The 20,959-nt window shown below is 39.2% G+C and overlaps 1 protein-coding gene across 2 annotated transcripts; it reads right to left on the bottom strand.

The window, feature by feature from the left end:
• Window positions 1-129: 129 nt before the first annotated feature.
• avpr2ab (arginine vasopressin receptor 2a, duplicate b) lies at window positions 130-20,840 on the bottom strand. 2 transcript variants are annotated; one of them, XM_017486376.3, is made up of 6 exons: window positions 20,409-20,840; window positions 12,708-14,512; window positions 9,537-9,782; window positions 9,084-9,230; window positions 7,691-8,330; window positions 130-3,269 (listed from the first exon to the last, which is right to left on the bottom strand). In XM_017486376.3, exons 2-6 carry the CDS (start codon window positions 13,047-13,049, stop codon window positions 3,067-3,069), a joined length of 1,578 nt encoding a protein of 525 aa, XP_017341865.2. In that variant the 5' UTR covers window positions 13,050-14,512; window positions 20,409-20,840; the 3' UTR covers window positions 130-3,066. The 2 variants fall into 2 exon arrangements, with proteins under 2 accessions (XP_017341865.2, XP_017341863.2); XM_017486374.3 differs by having other exon boundaries at window positions 12,708-13,058; window positions 20,409-20,839.
• Between the last annotated feature and the right edge of the window lie 119 nt (window positions 20,841-20,959).

Below are 20,959 nucleotides of genomic sequence, written 5' to 3'. Positions count from 1 at the left end.
CATGTATGAAAGAATAATGGTAACCCTGTGGGTCTGATTATGAAACATTTGATGTTTTTCTTCTATTTTTTGCCACATTATTTTATTTTCTATTTAGTTCATTATTTAAATGAAACCAGTGAACTTCCGTAGGTATTTAAAACATTTATTACAATATTTAGTATAATGCAGATACCATACATCAGGTACATATTTTAAATAAATTTTCTTTCTGTGGAAAAAACAAGTTTATATTTATTATTATGAAAAATGCTGTATAGATGTTCAAAATATAGACACGAAAGCTTCTTAAGTAGATGTTAAATTGCACAATGACCTGCTCTCACTATCTCATATTGAGTAGTTTAGGATATCAACAAAATATTGACACAAGTCAGCTGCTTGACATTACAGATTTCCTATGTAAGCTTAGAAAAAAAATGTTAGTCACTATTAATCACCATTAAGTGAAAGTGTTGTTTTTATCTTTCATCCTCTGAGGTCAAATATGCAAAATTTATAATATAGTGACAATCCACACGATGCTACAAGTTTGAGGATAAAACTAAACATATAATATGGGCACTTTGCAGGGGTACGTTTTTGTCAGTACGATATATTAACCTATGCATATTTTCAATCCTTGAACATACTGTTAAATTAGGACATTTGTAATATCTTTTATACAAATAAGTTATTCTAAAATCTGAACAGGATATAAATGGTCCCCTAATTCCATCTATAAAACGCATTTGTGGGAGCAGAAACTGGCTGGAGGTAGAGCTGAAACTGTGGTATAATAGAACTGGTGTATAATACTATAAGACTTTATATTATACACTATGGTACCAAAGGTGAGCAGAAATTCAAAAAGTTACACTGTCCGTAGAAATTCATCATCACGAAAGGCAATAATTAGAGTGCTGTTATAAATATGGGTGGGTTTTGATTTATTTTTGGAGTGTTGTTTTGTATTAAGTCCTACACAAAACTGTAAAATAGAACTGTTCAGCTACAAGTACACTAGTTTGAGAAAGTGGAGGCTGCACTAGCCTCTTTCATAAACACAAACTACATTGTGCTGCACCTCAGTATTGTCACACAATGCTTTGGGTTCACCTTGGCGTTGTTGCCATGCAGGTGCTTGATTGTCTGTTGATTATAAATGGAGTGATCCTGATGTGTGCTTTTCATATTTTGAACACCTTGCCATTGGTGGTATGTACTTCACTTAAACACAAAAAAAGCCTAGTAATAAGGCTCCCTTTCACACAGTTAATTAGTGTTTTTACTGGGATATATTATAATTGAATTCTTTGATTTCAAAGTAATTTGTAACTGTGGTTCTACAACAGGGCAGTTTCCTTAAGAACTAGTGATGAATTCCCATTTGCTCCTTTCCTCGATGAGTACCAAAAGCAATATCATCACCTCATAACCATGATCATAACAGCATGTGGGTAGGCTATAAAAGATCCCCCTGCTATGCCATGCTTGTCCTCAGGCCATTCTCAACCTGAGACTCAGGTGGCCTGGTGGTCCTCGATTCTGTCATGATGATTTATGCGCAGGGCTTCATCAGCCAGTAACATTCATGAGCCCATCAGTGTCTGTATCTAAGTTATTAACCTAAACCACCACACTGCCATTGCAGTCAGTATGCATTCTCTTTTCTTGGGTCGCAGCTTCAATTCACTTTTGAAGTTGAAGCATTATGGGAAATCCTGGTAACTTGTTTGGGTGACCATACCACAAAATGAGCTACACATTCAATCTGCTGTTGTGAGTGGAAGACCCGTCTTCAGTTTCACTAAGACAGCCTTAATATCAGGCTGCGGTGCATTTGCCGCTCCTGAGCCACGCTCCTGCATTGCACACTAATCATCAGAAGACTCTGATGGCGGACTGTCAGCACAGCTGGGGTAGGCTCATTATTTATGCTTAGACAATGAGACTTAGTCATTGAGAGTATATATGTGACTGTTTCTGTATGCAAGGCAGCTGTAATAAGCTCTTCCAAGTGCTGCACTTCATTGTGCTGTTGCATTGAAGCTCTTGCATTTGTCTCATGCTTGCTACCATCTTCATATCCTGTTCATTCCAACCTTATAAAGGTGCTCACTCTTCCTGTTTGAGGGGGCTGAGCAGCTGAGCTTTTTGCCTGCAGCTGAGCTTTTCTGTGTCTTTTACTTTCCGAGGGGATTCATGTCTGTTGTTCAATTTACTCCATGCTGCAGACATGCAGTGTCAAAGGAAAGATATACAACAGCCAGTAGTATTTACATAGCACTTTGAATCCACTTCCTCAACTACACAAACAAGATGAGGATGGAAAAAAGGATGAGAGTGATGTGAGGGTAACAGTCATGTGCACAGGGTCACAACTTTGGTATCAGTACCAAGCGAGGGAACTCATATAAACAAGTAATGGGTATACTCCACTAGTTCTGAAATAAATTGCCCTGGCAGTCCAGAATAAATGGATGTAGAACCTTTTTTTTTTTTTCTTTTCAAATAACAATATCCACCTCTTGAGTTAAAGTCCATCATTCTCAAGATGTAATTTTTCAGTTTTGAGAAGATTTTCGTCTCTCACTGCAGTAATGAATACTCAGCTCTAGTTTTTTATCCATTCCAGCATTTCTTTTAAAGTAAATACTGACATAATGAAATAATTTGACACAATCCTGAAATAATCTGTTTGGCAATGTTGGATGCGCCTGCTTCTACAATATTCTCAACCATGGTTCCGTTCCAAACATTGGTATCTGCTCTTTGGCTGGTCCTCAACCAGACTGGAGTAGTCTTCCTGTTTAGCAATCTGGCAATGTCTCACATTCTCACAGCTTATTCTTGACCTGTCTCCCAACACACACACACACACACACATATACATACACATGTATATTCACACACATACATACACAAAAGTCTGTTCCACTGCGAACATTCACATTACTGAGCTTATAATGTTCCTACTTCATGATGCTTGCTGCCCATGGGGTACTGCTCTTTCAAGCATTGTGGGCACTGGAAAGGGTGATGGATTTGAATCTGGTGGTTAATCCATGTGTGCTTGTGTGCATGTTAGTAGATACTGTCCTTGGTGGTCGTTGAGGTGTGTGTGGTGGTGGAGTCGTCGGGCAGTGAGCCACGGCGTGGAGTGGGCACGTAGCAGCGCAGCAGAGCAAGCAACTCGCGTGACACACTACTGGAAAAAGCTGTGTAGATCCAGGGATTTGTGCATGAGTTCAAGCTAGCCAGCAGCATCAGAATGGTGAATGCTACTCCTACAAAACAGAATACATATGTTAGTGGAAGAGGACAATGTTAGCTTTTGTTTTGAATTAAGTTTAATTTGAAATCATTTCTGATAACTGATTAGTTCTAGAAACAAAAAGTTTCAAATAGAAGTGGTGTAAGAAAGCTGCAAGAGCTAAGGCAGACAGTATTTTTGTATATTTACCACACTCTAGGTTGATCTTGCAGCATACAGTGTTGTTATACCAGCTTTACCGTTTTCTCATTCTCTACTCATTCTAAAGTAGGTTTGGGGTATAATTTACTTCTCTCAGGTTGCCAAATCATATTTTTAGGTCCTGGCTCATTCTCTCATGCCATCCAGATATAGAGTATCTCATGCATGGACCCCAATAAAACTGCCTCCAGATCTGGGCTGCCAGATAGAAATATTGTAAACCTGCCATAAAATATAAATCTGACCCAATTACAAGCCATTAAAACAGCCTGGCAGCACTGTCGTTACTTAAGCATAATGTTTGACTTGTTTCTGTGGTAAACTGATATTGGTTAGTAAAAGAAGTAAATTGGCTATCTATCTTTGACAACACAAATCAAATTTTGTTCCTGTTTACCAGGAAAACTTGCTACTGCTCAAGATTACACAGCTTGAGCCAAATTATGCAAAATGGTAATCAAAGGAAAGTAAATTATTTTCCCACAAAACCATTAGATGAAACAAGACAGCTGTATGTGATCAATTAAGGGAGGTTTTAGATGACGGCAATGAGGATTTGGTAGCAAATGAAATTTAGGGTTGGTAATTATCTTCACAAAGCTTTGAGGGTACACACTAAATTTGATAGACTTTAAGATTTAAAGATTAGCTACTCTGCAGCTAAAGCTCCCGCACTGCTAAATCTACCATGTTCAGCAACACAGTCAGCCTCAGACCAAATAATAAGATACCAAGTAATAAGATAAACATCAGAAATGCCTTCACCTACGGAAATGATCAAAAAACAATTTAATCAAAGGGTTAGTGCACTGCACTCAGTGTCTTGAATCTATGTACTCAGTTCCTTGACAAGACAAGAAAATGAAAGAGGAAAGCATGGCGTACTGGGGACCTTTTATGGACTACCCAGTCACAGTCATAAGATGGGGACTATTTGTAAGTAAACGAGGAAATGGAAAAACTACGAAATTAAAGGAAGTAAAACTTTATTCTACTGTAGCTTTGACCACACTCTGTTAGCTAGTCTTTGAGCATACATTATTGTTTTACTGATTTACTATGCTCTCTGTTAGCTAGTCTTATGTCATTCAAGATTTTTCTTGTAGAACCGCCAAGCTCTTTAGCTAAGCCATGGCACTTCCAGCTCTCTGGGCCCTGATTAATTCAGATATATTTTAAGTAGGAACTCTACATGTAGGCATTAAACACTACTCTAGGACAGCTGAGCAAAAATTTGTCACTGAATAATTTGGAATAATAGGTCATAGTGCAATATGAGAACATGGGCATATGGGACCAGTCTGACTGGCAACTCAGAGGCCATATGTTTGGTGAGGCTTGGTTACTTGGCAACCAACTGGGCAAACTGCAAGAAGCCCACTTTTATTTAGACATGGAAATGCTGTACAGGGCCAGTTAGATTACAGTGCACCTAGGTGGGGTTACATCTGTGCATGTGCATGTGTACACACAGTTGACTACAAAATTGTTTGCAACCTTTATGACAATGACCAAAAAATAAATGCAATGAGAAGTACAAAGCTCAAGAACTGCATTTTGTGTGGATACACTTGCATTATTATTCAATATTTGTAACGGTTTGTGTATATAATATATATACATTTTCTGTCTTGTGCAGGTCAGTCCTTTTTGTGCAGGAAGCTTGTTTTTTTTCACCCCATGATGATGGATAGCAAAGAAGTTTCATATGTGTGCAACCTCGTAGTTATTCCCCAAGAAATCAAGACCACAATTGAGATTTTGAAAACTAAGGATAAACTGGAAATTTTCAAAGGTAACAATTTATTTTATTTTAAGAATTCTCCAGTGTTCCTAATAATTTCCCACATAAATTGTGAGAGAAATTATCTTTATAGTGGCTTATAATGATAAAATAAATTCTATGTAACGATGTATGTGCAATACTAAAGATCTGTCATTTGATAAACATTTTACCAGTGGGAGATTCTAGATATGGGCCCAATCTCATACCTAGTATCTGTATTGGGTTGATACCAGCATACCAAATGGTGTATTGGATATTGGAGAAAACACATCAGATATTTTATCCTGTAACAAATGGCAAAGATTAGAATTGGATTTGGAAAAATAATGTACTTTTGGAACTAGACATTTTTACATATAATAAGACTTGGCTTTTTCTTTTGTTAAGACTGGTTTTATTATATGTATACCTTATAGTTCATTATACATACAATGCAAGTGATTGTTGTGTGAAGGAGGTTAACTGTGAAGTGCTTCAGTTAACATTTTAAAGCTTAGTACTTTTTAAAGAAAACCATATAGGATGGTTTTCGGTATTGGCTGAATCGAAATGTTTCAGTATTGATATTGGAAAAGGAAAAATGGTATTGTGCCATCTCTAGTAAATTCAAATAATATACATTCACCATTCACTTTAATAGGAACACATGTACACCTGCTCATTTATGCAGTTATCCAATCAGCCAATCATGTGGCAGCAGAACAATGCATAAAATCATGTAGGTCAAGAGCTTCAGTTCATATCAAATATCAGTATGGGGAAAAGTGTGATCTATGTGACTTGCACTGTGGCATGGTTGTTGGTGCCAAATGGTCTGGTTTGAGTATTTCAGAAACTGCTGATCTCCTTGGAATTTCACACACAACAGTCTCTAGAGTTTACACACAAAAAAAAAACACGGAGTGAGTGACAGCTCTGTGGGTGGAAACACTTTGGTTCGTGCTGACAGGAAGGATATAGTAGCTCCCTCTTTACAACCACAATGAGCAGAAAATCATCTCAGCATGCACAAAACATTAAAGCTTGAGGTGGATGAGCTACAACAGCAGAAGACCACATTGGGTTCCACTCCTGTCAGCCAAGAACAGGACTCTGAGGCTATCGTAGGCACAGACTCATGCAAACTGGACAGTTGAAGATTAGAAAAAATATATATATATTTTTCCAGTCTTCAACTGTCCAGTGGGCACACGGTGGCTTAGTGGTTAGCACATACGCCTCACACCTCCAGGGTTGGGTTCAATTCCCGCCGTGGCCCTGTGTGTGCAGAGTTTGTATGTTCTCCTCCGGGTTTCCTCCGGGTATGTCCGGTTTCCTCCCCCAGTCCAAAGACATGCATGGTAGGCTGATTGACATATTCAAAGTGTTCATAGTGTGTGAATGTGTATGTGATTGTGCCCTGTGATGGATTGGCACCCTGTCCAGGCTATACCCCGCCTTGTGCCCGAAGCTCCTTGGGATAGGCTCCAGGTTCCCTGCAACCCAGTAGGATAAGAAGTATAGAAAATGGACAGATGGATGAAACTGTCCAGTTTGGATGAGCCAAGATGGCCTCAGATAGCACATCTTCCTTAAGGTTTGATGTGTTGTGCTTTCCGAGATGTTTTTCTGCTCATTACGGTTGTAAAGAGGTTTTATTTGAATTACTATAGACTTCCTGTCAGCTCAGCCCAATCTGGTCATTCTCCTCTAAGCTCGTTTAAAGTCATAGGGATCACAATTGTTCCTCGTTCTGACATTTGATCTGACCATTAACTGATTCTCTTCACCTGTACCTGCATACTTTTATGCATTGTGCTGCTATCACAAGATTGCATTGCATAACTGCATGAATGTGCAGGTGTACAGTGGATGGTGAGGGTATATTTCTGACTGTTTAGTTATTACTAAAAGCTACAAGCAGATACAATAGGATGCAAACAGTTTCAAATATCAATACATTATTATATTATTATATACCACAAAATTGAACAATAAATAATCTACATTTGAGATTGATGTGTTCTGTACTATTTACATGCCACTTTTTATATTGATGGGATCATTTTACATGTGTAACAGAATTGTGTGTATATCATACAAAGTGTTTTTATATCATAAAGAGAAAGAGTGCTTTAATGGTCCAGTTCTTGTGAATAGGATAAGGGCATCTGCCAAATGCTATAAATGTAAAATGTAAATGTTCTGAACATCTCCTAGTGTGCACTGAAATTGTTGAAATGTGCTGTCTGTTTACAGAGCACTTGACAGGGATGGAAACAAACACCGGGAATGCAGCAAGCTATTTATTACAGGCCATGACCTGTAACATGAGCACAGTGCTGAAGAAAGCAGATGAGCACAAGGAACAAACAGACCTCTTCTGTTTTCTATAACTGGGAGATTGCAGGTGCATTGATCAACCATGTAATGAATTTGATTCACATAAGGAGACTCTCCATTCTAACCTTGGTCTGGAGGGTTTGGGTCCCAGGCTGCCCACAGCTGGACGATGAAGAAAGGAGACCAGCAGATAGTGTAGACCAACACTATGACCAAAGTCATCCTCACTGTCTTTGACATGGCCTTAGAAATGCCAGGGGGAGGCGGCGGGGGAAGATCTGGTAACACATCTGGCCAGAGTTCAGGAGTTCCTGAAAGCTGGCCAGCCAGTGAGGATGAGGCTCTGGACTGAGAACATACGTTATTTGCTGTCAGGGTATGTGCGTGAGATGGATCACAGGAATCAGGAGTGAATTTCTCTAAGGGGGGACTGGTACATGTGGAGAATTCTGTGGGCGGGAGGGGCACAGAACAGGGGTCACAGGGATCACAGGGGTTATATGAGGAGTTTCCGAATGGCTCAGGGCTGGATAGATCATCATATGAATTCTGAAGGTCTGTAGGGGCGGAGTTACTGCAATGACATCCGTGGATGTCCGTCTGATGATTATGGCTGCCTTGGGAGTCTCTGTGTCTCCTAGACCTCCCATGATGTCCTTCTCTCTGAGGGAAATGGAAGACCACGGAGTTCCTCTTAAACTCTGCTGTCACCATTTTCTCTGACTTCAGGTAGATATTGTCGTGGATCTCTCTGAATATACGCACCTGAGATGGAGGGATGAAACAGTTATTCAAATTATGAGTACAATGGAATACTGGCATAATGAGCAAAGTGACTCTTTGATGTATTTACTTTAAATAGAACTGATGGCTGTAACTGCAAAAAAAAAGTTGAAGAGTTAAACGACCGCTGATTCCATTACTTTACTGTGGTTACAATCATCTGTAGTGTATTTGCTATAATAACAATGAAAGTTTTAATATTGAGACTCTTGGTAGAACGTCATCTGATCATATGGATCGTATGGATGTTCATGGATCGTATGATAATGTAAAGAGACCCAAAATGAAATACTGTGTTGGGTTTTCTCTATGTAAACAGTTAAGACGTGGCTTAGAAACACGTCCTCTAGCACTGCCGGAGAGCGATCGAAACTGCAGCAATGGAAGCTCCAGCTGCAGCATGTAACTGCTGACATTGACAAAGCAGACTGATGTAATAAGCTCTTTCAGGCTCATTAGTCTGGCTTGGTAAATAGTTGACCTTGACTTCATGCTGTCACATAGGTCATGGTACATACTGTACATTTACATGCAAGCCATGAGAGGAAGGTCCTGCATTAATCCAGCCAATCTGGGAGATACAGACATGGGGAGAAGTCTGATTGCAGATAAAACACAGCAAAGAGGAAAATAGAAAATGTGCTACTAGCCAATAGAGCCAGGATAAAGAGTGTTATGATGCTCCTTAGACAAATAAGAAAGAAGACATTGTAAGGAAGGCATTGGCCAAATTACCTGACAGACTGTGATGATGAGGGCTGGTAGAATGAAGACAGCTATAGTCATCCAGGTGACATAGGCTTTGAGGCCCCATGGCTCAATAAAGTGGCCCCAGCACTCAAACTCTCCCGGCAACACTTCAGTCCGTGAGAAGATGAACATCTATGAAGCAGAGTTGAGTCATGGATATCACAACATCCCTCGTATACCTCAAATATAATATGCTATCATCCTTCATTTAGAGAAAATATAACCCTATATCACTCATCATATACCCCAAATATAATCCTCTCTATCACTCCTCATGTACCCCAAATATAACCTGTTATTACACCTAATATACCCCAAATATAACCCCTCATCAACGCATATACACGCCAAATATAACTTGCTATCACTTGCCAGCTTTATTTCAATCAAGGTGGGACTTCAAAGTCAAATATGCTCATCATATCCTGCCCTTCACACCTGTGGTAAACTGAGTACCAGGGCCAGGCCCCAGGCCACCATGATGGGTGTGTTCCAGCGCGATGGTTTGCCTCCACGGTATGCTTGAAGAGGGCAGCAGATGGCATAGTGGCGGTCCACTGTCATGGCCACAATCATGTACGAAGAAGCAAACATGCCCACAATCTGCAAGTACTTGACAAAGCGGCACAGAGCGTCGGGGCCCTGGAAGCGCTCTGTGATATCCCACAGCAGCTGTGGCAGCACCTGTGGGAGTAACAAAGATGGAACTGACTAGATGAATGGCACACCTTGAAGCCCACTGCCAATTTATTGTCCAAGGCTTCCAACTGTGACTCTGAGAAAGGGAGGGAACAAATGGCAAGTTCTCCAATATGTTCCCGGATAGGGGCAATTACTTCCTGCATAGTGCAGTAAATATAGAATGATATAATGGCTTTTATATCTAACAAAATTCAGCTAACCAAGTTAACAAACAATGTTATTAGAACACCCATTAAGTATATAACAGGTTCTACAAACTTGCAGGAACATTGTTCCTGATTAACCTTCCTGCATTATTCTAAAAACATCTCCCGTAGTAATGTTTCGCTTCACAGACTTATCAGAACATTTCTGACACATCCTTGTGAGTTGCATAACAACTAACATTAAACCTAGAATGTATATATGCTCTAAAATTTACCTGATCGAGTGTGGTTTTTGGTACAAAACATAAAAAATTTATATGGTACAAAACATAAAAACGTATGTGTTCAAAATGAATGAATTTTTATTAATTAATCAAAAATGGTGGTGACAAAGTCAATTTCATATTTATGGGAAAAAAGACATTTGTATATGACCACTAGTGTTTGTAAAAGAGTTCATTCATTTACTACAGGATTTTGTTCTGAATTCATGCTTAAAATAATGTTCTATCTTTATCAAACATTTCATTTTTAAGAACATTTCAGCACTTCATATGCCTCTTCCATATACTGTATATCTAATTTTGTCCCATATCAATTGTTGTCATAGCAACAGTTTTTAACACTTAACTGTCAACTCACTATAAGCATGGACCTACTGTGCATGTGACAGTGGAAAGTAGGTTTTATCTCTACTGTTTGTACTGTAGTTTTTAAATCAGAAAGTACATCAACACTTGAAGGGGAACACAGTGGCTTAGTGTTTAGCATGTTTGCCTCACACCTTGGGGGTTGGGGGTTCAAAACACCACACTTAGAGGATGCTCACCCGGCTTTTTTTTTTTTTTTTTACTTCGTAGCAAATAAATAAATCACAGATATGACATTAAACATACCTCAAATAATGACATTATATTTTGTAATTAATGGCATATTTTTTTTCCAGATCAAGTAGAGGAAAAAAATCATGGAATCATCAGCAACAACAAAAAAATCACAATTAGTACTTTGTTGCTCTACCTCAGGCTTTTATGACGGCCTGAATTCTTTGAGGCATGGACTTCACTAATGAAAAACAATAATCTCCATCAAGCTGTTTCCAACTTTCTCGAAGGCGGTTGACAGATCAGCTTTGCAGGATGGAGCCTTGTCATGGACCAATTTTCTTAACTTCCACCATAAATTTTTTGTGCTGTTTGCTGACCATTGCATTGAGCTGATCTGCCTTTCCTGAAGAAAAGCTTTAACACTCTTTGCTCTATGGCAAGATGCATTATCATCCTGAACAATGACTTAGTCATCACCAAACCTATTGTCTATCGATGGAATGAGAAAAGTGTCCAAAATTTCAATGTACACCTGTGCATTGATGTTGAGGTCTCCCCTGGTCCTTTATCTGACAGATGAGTGGGGAAATTTGACTGTTTTCTTTAGGTGGTCCTCTTTATATGTTTCATTAGAGCAGCACCAGGCAAAGGTTCCAGCATTATCTCCTTGGCCAATGCAGATTCGTGATTCATCCGTGATCAGTTCACATCACACTCTGTGTCAGATTTTCTTCTTGAAGGAGCTTTATAATCCTTTGCATTATTTCAACTGACAACTCTCTTGTTGGAGCAATGTTTCCTTTTAATAAGTCCAAGATTAAGGTCTGTGATCACTCTCTTTTAACTGCAAACTAATGAGCATTTTTAGGCTTGTGCTGGAATTTGTTTTAGAAATGCAAATTACAAGGTGATTCCATAATTTTTTCCTCAACATTGAGTGATTCCATAATTTTTACCTCTGCTTGGTCTGGAAAAAATAAAATGTGCCATTGATGAAAAACAATTTCATTTAACTTGTTTAAGGTATTGGTTTCATGAAGCCAGAATGTTCAGCTATTAACCAAAAATTGTTTTGTGTCATATCTGTGATTTGTTTATTTGGTATTAAGTAAAAAATCTGAGTGAACATCCTCTAAGTGTGGTGATTCCATAATTGTTGCCAGGGGTTGTAGTGCGTGAATGTGTGCAATTGTGCCCTGCAATGGATTGGCACCCTGTTCAGGGTGTCCCCTGCGACCCTATGCAGCATAAGCGGTATGGAAAATGGATGGATATCACAGTTTGATATTCTGAATCATCTAGCTTCCAAACTCACACAGATATTTAACACATTGCGTGATGTGTACCCAATCTTCAGATGTCCAGTTGCCTCACATTTGATGTGTTGTGCATTCCGAAATGCTTTTCTGCTTACCAAGGTTGTGTATAGTGATTATTGTGTGGGACTGTATATTTCCTTTGGAAGTGAACAAATCATCATGTTCGAAGCATGAAAACATTTTTCGTATCATCAAATCCTCAAATAATCTCATTAACTTGAAGATAAATATTATAACAGGATACCTTTTCTTTGAAGTAAACAATCGATACAGGTCATTTGACCCCCTTAAAGCATTTGCATAGGTTTTGTTTGGGTCATGGATTCTAGGGTTAAAGAATGTTAGCGTTAACAGTCATACAACTATCAATGTTACAGCAGCATTGTAGGAATGTTTCTAAATAATTTTGTGTCTCAAAGAACTGCAAAAGCTCTGAAAATATTCTGCTGAGTTGTTAGCTGGAAAGAAGCCCATTCTGACTTAAATGAGAAGATAAAGCAGAAACAAAACACAGCAGATGCTTACATTGATGTGTAATTATTCTGCTCTAAATGTATCCTCCTTTTCATCTTCTTTATTTATACTACCCATTTCTTCACTTAAACAAGTAAATACCTGGAAGAAGGCCACAACAAGGTCAGCCACACACAGGTTGATCATGAATAGGTGCATGGGTGCGTGGTTCTTTCTCTTGCGCAGCAGCACCCACAGCACAAAACTGTTTCCCAGAGTGGTAAGTGCCAGCACCAGGCTAAGCACTCCAATCTCAGCCTGTGCCAGAGCCTGGTCCCGTACCCTGGCTGTGCCCGGCTGAGGGGTGGGGCTCCATGTCACCTCGGTGCTGTTCTGGGAGGGCAGAAGCCACAGGACGGTCTCAGTGCTACTGAAGCTACCGCTAAAGTTAAACAGAGAATGATTGGACTGAGCTGAATCCACTTCCCAAGAGGCTGCTGTCATGCCTGTGTCCTAGAAACAAACATCAACAAGGTTAGCGGCAAAAACAATGGGGCGCATACCTGCACCAATTAAGATACACTGTTTTCACAAACAGGCCTAAATCCTTTCAAGTCCAATCGGATTTCAGTTGTCAGATTGCTATTCTCTTCAATTGCTGTCATTTGGAGGGATATGTACAGAGGCAACAATGAAGAAAAACAGACTGCATATATGAAATGAGCTCATTAAAAAAGTACATCTCCATCCTACTCAGCAGATTAACTGCGCAACCTCAGCTTTTGTTTTAGCAATGTTACACAGAAAGTGCTTAAGGCTCTCATTAAATCCAATCCGTCTTTTCAACCAAAACATGAATGCAATTAAATCTCCATCATGTCTAGTGGATCACTTTTGAGGCATTTTCACTTCGTACATCAAAGTCAACATGAGAGATGGAGTACATAATGAAAATAAACTTAAAATGCTATAGTGGCCTTCTGAGAATGCGAGATCTGTTCTGTGTGTTCTTTCTCACGACTTTATTGTCCGTTGCACCTTTGTTGTCTAACCTTATGGATTACTTGCTTTGTCTTTCGTTCTTTGGTGTAGAGCAGGGGTATTCAACTAAAACTTAAAACGTAAAGGTCCTGTTACATAAAATTCCTTGCTTACAGAGGTCCCAGACAAGCAACTAACACGACTGGTGACCATTTAATGCTTAATCACTAATGATTAGTTTGTGGATATACTGTAAGTAATTAATTTGAAGTGAAGAATAAACCCTACAGCTTTGTCCTTTCCTATTTGAACATTCTGTTTTCCTCATCACCTTTTAAACAAACCATGTTGTCAGTTTGCTAATAGGAGCCGGTAGGGTAAATCTGTGAAAGTCTGTGAAAAGTCTCCACTGACCTAGTGCCTGTAGCCCTGTAGCTAGTCTCTGGCTCGGTGAGCTTCCTTCAGCTAAATAATTTACATGTTTGCATATGACTCTGTGAGCAAAAGCAGATCTGCTACAGAAACCAAGCTGGTTCATTACAAAAAAAAAAAAAAAAATTTAAAAAAAAGAAAAAAAAGAAAAAAAAGAAAAAAAAATAGCCATGGTTCAGCAACTCTATTTTTTTAAAATTATTATTTATTTATTAATATGTTGATCAGCTCTGCTATAGTCCTTTTACAAATTCTAGATCTGATGGAGCATATCAGTGACTTAGTGGTTAGCGCTGTTGCCTCACACTTCCAGGGTTAGGGGTTCTAATCCTGCCTCTGCCCTGTGTGTGTGGAGTTTGCATGTTCTCCCTGTGTTTTCGGGGTTTCCTCCAGTTTCCTCCCCAGTATAAAGGCATGCACTGTAGGCTGATTGGCATTTCCAAATTGTATGTTGTGTGTGAATAGGTGTGAGTTTGTGCCCTGCGATGGGTCCAGGATGTCCCCCGGCTTGTGCCCCGAGTTCCCTGGAATAGGTTCCAGGCTTCCCCACGACCCTGTGTAGAATAAGCGGTACGGAAACATGACACTCGGTATAGAGTAGCAATAGTTGTTGTCATTATACTCATGAAGATGAAAAGGAAAATAAATGCATGCCTTTTTAAAAAACAAAACAAACTTCTACGACTTACTTAAGTGCTCTCTAAAGTAAGCTCTCAAGAGACATTGATGAGTAAATGAATGATGTAAGGTGAAGTGCAGTGGATAGCGTTCAAGTGGGAGATTTAAAGAAACAATCAGTAAGTGCTGACCGAACACTGCAGCTGTTCCTGGACTTGTTCAGAATTTACTAACAGGGTACGGTAAATGCACATCTTTAACAGTTTAGTGTGTGGTCTTATTAATGTTGTTGTTGTTGTTGTTCCTCTTTCAGCGCCAAAATCTGGCTTGCTGGCTGCAGATTCACGGAAAGGATATTAAGAAATCTGCGGCAATATCAAAACGCAGATGATGCAAATGTATATTATATACCTTTGAAATATAAAAATTAGAAGAATGGGGTATCACATTTGCAGACAGAAGTTTGCATGTACTGTTTCTGTCATCTATTTCAGCATTGTTTGCCAGAAGCACAGCTTGTGTTTGTATTTTTCAGTCATTATTTATTCCTGTTTATGTGTCTGGGTTTTCTTTTCCCCGGGGTGTACACTATATCCTTGTTCGTCCGTGTTGTGTGTGAAGCAATACAAGAACAGCAAATTGTGTGTCAGACCAATTTGTATTCTTATTTGTTAAACACAACAGCCACTTTAATAGGAACACCTGTGCCCCATGCGATTATCCAATCAGCCAATCATGTGGCAGTGCATAATGACATGCAGATACAGGTCAAGAGCTTCAGTTAATGTTCACATCAAACATTAGAAAAATGTGATCTCAGTGACTGACCATTTTATGGTTGTTGGTGTCAGATGGGCTGGTGTGAGTATTTTAGAAACGGCTGATATCCTTGGACTTTCAAGTACAACACTCGCTACGGCAGTGGTCACCCACCCTGTTCCTGGAAATCTACCTTTCTAAAGACTTTAGCTCCAACCATAATCGTGCCCATTTGACCATCTAATCATTGCCTTAAGAAGTTCTTGAACAACTAAAAGAGGTGTGTTGGATTTTGGTTGGAGATGAAGCCTGCAGGAATGTAGATCTCGAGGAAGAGGGTTGGTGACCAGTGCTCTAGGGTATATGCGGAATGGTGTGAGCCTATGCCCACTGTAGCTTCAGATTGATGTTCTTGGCTGACAAAGGGTTTGGTGTGTTGTACATACTGAGATGCTTTTCTGCACACCATGGTTGCAAAGAATGGTTATTTGAGTTACTGTAGCTTTCCTGTCAGCTCAAACCATCTAGCTATTCTCCTCTCACCTTTCTTGTCAACAAGGCATTTCTGCCCACAGAACTGACACTCATTGGATGTTTTTTTTTAACACCATTCAGTGTAAACTCTAGAGACTATTGTATCTGAAAATCACAGGAGATCGTTTCTGACATACTCAAAACCAGCCTGTCTGACACCAACAACAGTTACCAATGGTGAGAGTCACTGAGATCACATTTTCCCCATTCTGATGTTTGATATGTTTGACAGATCTGAAGCTCTTGACATGATTGGCTGGATAATTGTATAAATAAGCAGGGGCACAGGTGTTCTTTTTAACGTGGCCAGTGAGTGTATTCTCAACTCTCACTCACAGATTTGTCCTCTTTCTTGTGTCTGTTTTCTTTTTTGTATTAAGCTAGCAGAGTCCCGTGAGTGATTTTTCTTTTTTCTTGTACAAAAAATATAAATAGGTTGCATGATCAGTTCACCTACATTGCAGTCGACTTTGTACATTCCAAATACTTAAAATCACAAGTAATGAAACTGATAACCAGCTGATATGCAACCCCCAATTCTATCTTTACATACAGTACTCCCAAACAGACGTCATACTTTCCTTCATGCCTACATGTAAATTCCCACCATGCCACTAGCCAAATGCTTCCTGGGAAATAGATCCCTCTATTCAATCAACTTCCTGAAAGAAAGCTTCACAGGTGCTAACACTATGTGCATTGGGTATCTCAAGAGGCATCTACAGCAAATAGCACAATGAAGTATGGTAGAAATTGAAGAAGCCACCAACTGAGCTCCAAAAATCTGCGACATGTCTAGCTTTATGCCAGTATCTATTCCATTAGAAACTAGTTTTTCATTTTTTACAGCGCCGCTTTCTCTTTCTTGCTTAGCGTTCTCTCTTGCTTTTTCTCTACGGCCCGCTCAGAGAACAGGAGCAGCCAACGATAACTTTCTAAATATATTTCAAAATCCCTGTTGCGCTCCTCCTCAAGGTCAAAGGGGTGAAAGATAAAAAGGACATGGTGAGTAGGAAAATCTGGGCCAACCACTGAGACCAGCATTTTCGTCTGCTGCTCATATGTTTATCTGCTGCCACCAATCTGCTCTGTCTCTCTCCATCTTAATTTCCCACACTGGACCTTGTTACTTGTGCTGTGCTGTGTTCTCTCTAAAAATTTTTTTAAAAAAGACTATATATTACCAAGTAATCTCCATTTTTCTTAAAGCAGAGCTGAATAATGTATTTGGGAAGATGAAGAGATCTGGATGATGTGGTGAGGAAGCAATACTGTGCGTGTGTGTGTTGGGGGGGGGTGTTGTAGGGTGAAGATGAAGCTGTTTAGTTAATACAGTTTTGCTCATTTAATACAATTTTTACAGCTAAAAAGCCGAGGAGACAAGCTTCTAAACCTTGACAGAGAAGTTTAATTTCACACTTCCTAGTTCTATTCCTAAAGTAATACAATCCCCCCACCTCATGTTTTGCGTGTCTCTTGAGAAAGAAAAATCTCAATGGCAAATGAAAATCTAGTGCACGTGTTTCGCCCCTCAGCGTCTGGTTGGCTTTTCTGTTTGGCTAAACCACTTTTCTCCTTCAGCATTCAACCTCAGTGGCCAGTGACCCTCATGGCTTATTTGGCTCCCTCCTATAGTCCTATAGGCAGACACTCCATCATTCCTCTCCCAGTATTCCAGAATTGTGTTTAGTGACCGTGAGAGTCTGTTTTTCTTTTGAATAACAACATTTTATGCAGCTCGATGGCTAAATTGATTTTCTTGAGTTTTGAATGAGGACTAAAAGAAAAGACGACCACTTCTTTTTGTAATGTTGTCATGCCAATGAAGCAAGCAAGGAAGGTAAGTGTGTGTGAGTCAGATGGAGAGAGAGGTTAGTGGCTCAGGCGCAAACATACGTTTGCTTTCATCTCTGAAATAGGCCCTAATATGCACTACTAACCAGGGCATACACATTTTAACCTCTCATAAACTGCCTTGTTCAAACACAAAATCTGCTGCATAATGCGTTACACTCCACATACAGCAAAACCATATAATCTTCTTCTTAATAAGTCCCCCAACACACACACACAAACACACACACACACACACAATACTGCAGCAACATTCACTGACTCAAGAGACCTAGAGTGACTTTGAAACCACTTTTAGCCGAAAATCGTTGTCTCAAAGTTCTCCATAATGTTGAACATCACCTTTAAAGTGTTTTCATACTTCCTTTAAGCAGATGGACATGGACTAGCACTCTGAAAAATCTGTGGATGAAGGTTAACGGCATAAAAATAAAAGTTTTTTTAGTGAGGTAAATGAGTTGTCATTGGTTTATGTTACATTACATTATTTGTACTTGCTGTATCTGCCCACTGGACTTTAGTCTAATTTACAAGCTTGAAACCAGTTTTATAAAATTAAGACTATTGGGGTTTTTTAAATTTATTATTTATTTATTTATTTAAATTTTATTTAATGGGAAGCATGCTGGTGCAACAAGTAACATTGCCGCCTTGCAGCTCCAGGTGCCCCAGTTTGATCCTGAGCTCTGGTTACTGTCTGTATGGAGTTTCTGTGCATTTTATCCTCATGTCCGTGCAGGTTTCCTCTAGGTTCTCTGGTTCCATGCTTCCTCCCAAGAACATGCTGCTAGGTAGATATACAAATTGGTCTAAGGTGTGAATGTGTGTGTGCTGGCATCCCATCCAGCATGTATTCCTGCCTTACACCCAGCATAACTTGAATAAGGGGACTCAGCATGACCCTGAGCAGGATAAAACAGCTTCTGAAGACAAAAGAATGAATGATGTTTAAAAAAATATGCTAATACTGTATATTAGAAGGGGATAGAAATGCCATTGGACATTTGTATCTGTCTACTGCACAACCACAACAGTCGAAAAATGTTTATGCAGTAGCAGTGGCCAAAACCCCCCCACATATGAACCCACAGCCATTTGTATGTAGGACAATATCTCTGCATTCACCCAGGGAGAGAGCAGCACTCAACATCTGTACCATTGCACAAGGAGTCAGCATGATCTATCGACTAATCCACTGAGGCATTGATGCACTGCACTTTTCTTTTAGCAATCAAATAGAAATTCACCAGCAATTTTAGAGTGCCTCTTGTCTTTATTCACATGTTTATTTTGCCTACTGAAAAATAAGATCTTGTGTTCCATTTTCATTTTTTTTTTTTTTTTTTAAATTTCCAGAATAATGCTCAACTTCACTACCTCAGTAATCTTTTAAACATTTTATTTCCTTTTGATACCCAGCAGAGACTCAGCAGAGGTAACGGTTCTTCCACACACTCTAGTCACACACCCTAGCAATGTGTTTCTCTTAATAAAACAATAGATCATAACATAATGTGCTTCAAAAGTTCCTGTATACCTGACCTTATACAGAATGTCTAAAGGACCAGCTCAGCTCCTATGCCAACACAAAGCTGACAAAAACAAGTCACGGAACATAACCTCCAAACAAATGTGCTATGAATGACTACAGAATATTATAATTACACATGACATAACCAACACATAGGTCACTAATGTACAAGCTTAACTTAGAATAGGGCAACCAATGAACCTAAAAGATAAGGCTCAATTCAAATGTTCATTTCACTGACATCACTGGATTTAGAGCAAGAATAAGAGAAAGCTCTGTAGCAATGACTGTAGAAACAATACAGCAACCTGGATGGTTGTGCTAATTTTTTCATTAGTGTTTGTCTGCTAAATAGTAACGCTGCTTTCTTTAATTATGCAAAAAACAAACAACAAAAAAAAAAACTCTGAAGACTGTAGTGTGAATATCCTTTTCAACCTGCTGATTAATTTTCTACTTGTTTTCATTTCGGATTTGTTTACTTAAGAGTTGCCAATAAATTGAGAGCTGTCATATTTTTTTATTGCACTTTTCTGGATTTTTTGTTTTAACTCACCTAGGCATTCAATAAATAATGTGAATTCAAGCTATTTGTTTTAGTAAACATCAATATCAGCAATGATAATATGCCTAATGATACAATCTAGTTACAAAACAACGACAACAACAATAACAACAAAATGACAACTACAACAACAAGAACAACAACTATACTAATAATAAAGGTGTAATAATAGTTCTATTTTATTACTATATTACTACTTTGTTGGTCTTATTATCATCCTTGTTGTTTACCATTACTTAATTTAAAAGTGGCTGTTATTTACCACTTTCTACATCCTCAAGCATGAACTGTGTAAACAGAGAGCGTGGGAATATCTGGGCTACTACACCAGAACATCTGCAGAGCATCAAACTACACCACTACAGGTTTTGACAATATTTCTGAATATTTCTTATACACATGCATCTTAACTGACATAAGTATTCCAGGTATAAGATTACTCAACATGCCAGTGCAATCTTCTCTGTAACAGCAGCTAGAGTACACTCACGACAGCCTTATCAGAGTAATCTTATTCAATCCTGGCGAGAGTAAACGGACTAAAGTAGGGTAAGCTTGAGTATTACCCTAAACCGTGTTTCTTACTGACCTGATCAGTCACTGGACTGGTGCAGCTCTGTCCCAACGCTCAGTGCCGCTGTTTAATCCACACTGATGTCCTCATCGACACCGAGTCCGTTTTCTTCATAATTCTCAGCGCCTGACCTGCACTTACATTTCACTTTGCCGTCAGTCGCTTACCCGTCCAAGTTTCATTCACAATTTCGCAGAAGTATACTAAACGCCCGAGATGCCAAATCATTCTAGTGCTTGGACCTTGAGATAAAAGTTCTCTAGAGTATTATTCATGGACTATAACATCACACTGTGACGTTAAAGAGCAGTAATATTTGACTTCATCTGAACTCCGGAATAAAGAAAGGAACAGGACCACGCTTCCATGAGCTATCGATTGTTTGCGTTTCCCCTCCTCTATTTATGCTTTCTACCTAAACGCCAATGGCTCCTGCGTCTCCTCCCTCCAGTGCTCTCTCTCTCTCTCTCTCTCTCTCTCTCTCGCTCTCTCTCGCTTTCATTCTCTCTCTCTCTTTCATTCTTTCTCTCTCACTTTTTAATTCTCTCTCTCTCTCTCTCTCTCTC

Source organism: Ictalurus punctatus, chromosome 15 (genome assembly GCF_001660625.3).
Source record: "Ictalurus punctatus breed USDA103 chromosome 15, Coco_2.0, whole genome shotgun sequence".
Classification (NCBI taxonomy): domain Eukaryota; kingdom Metazoa; phylum Chordata; class Actinopteri; order Siluriformes; family Ictaluridae; genus Ictalurus; species Ictalurus punctatus.
This window is presented reverse-complemented; position numbering and strand designations above follow the sequence as displayed.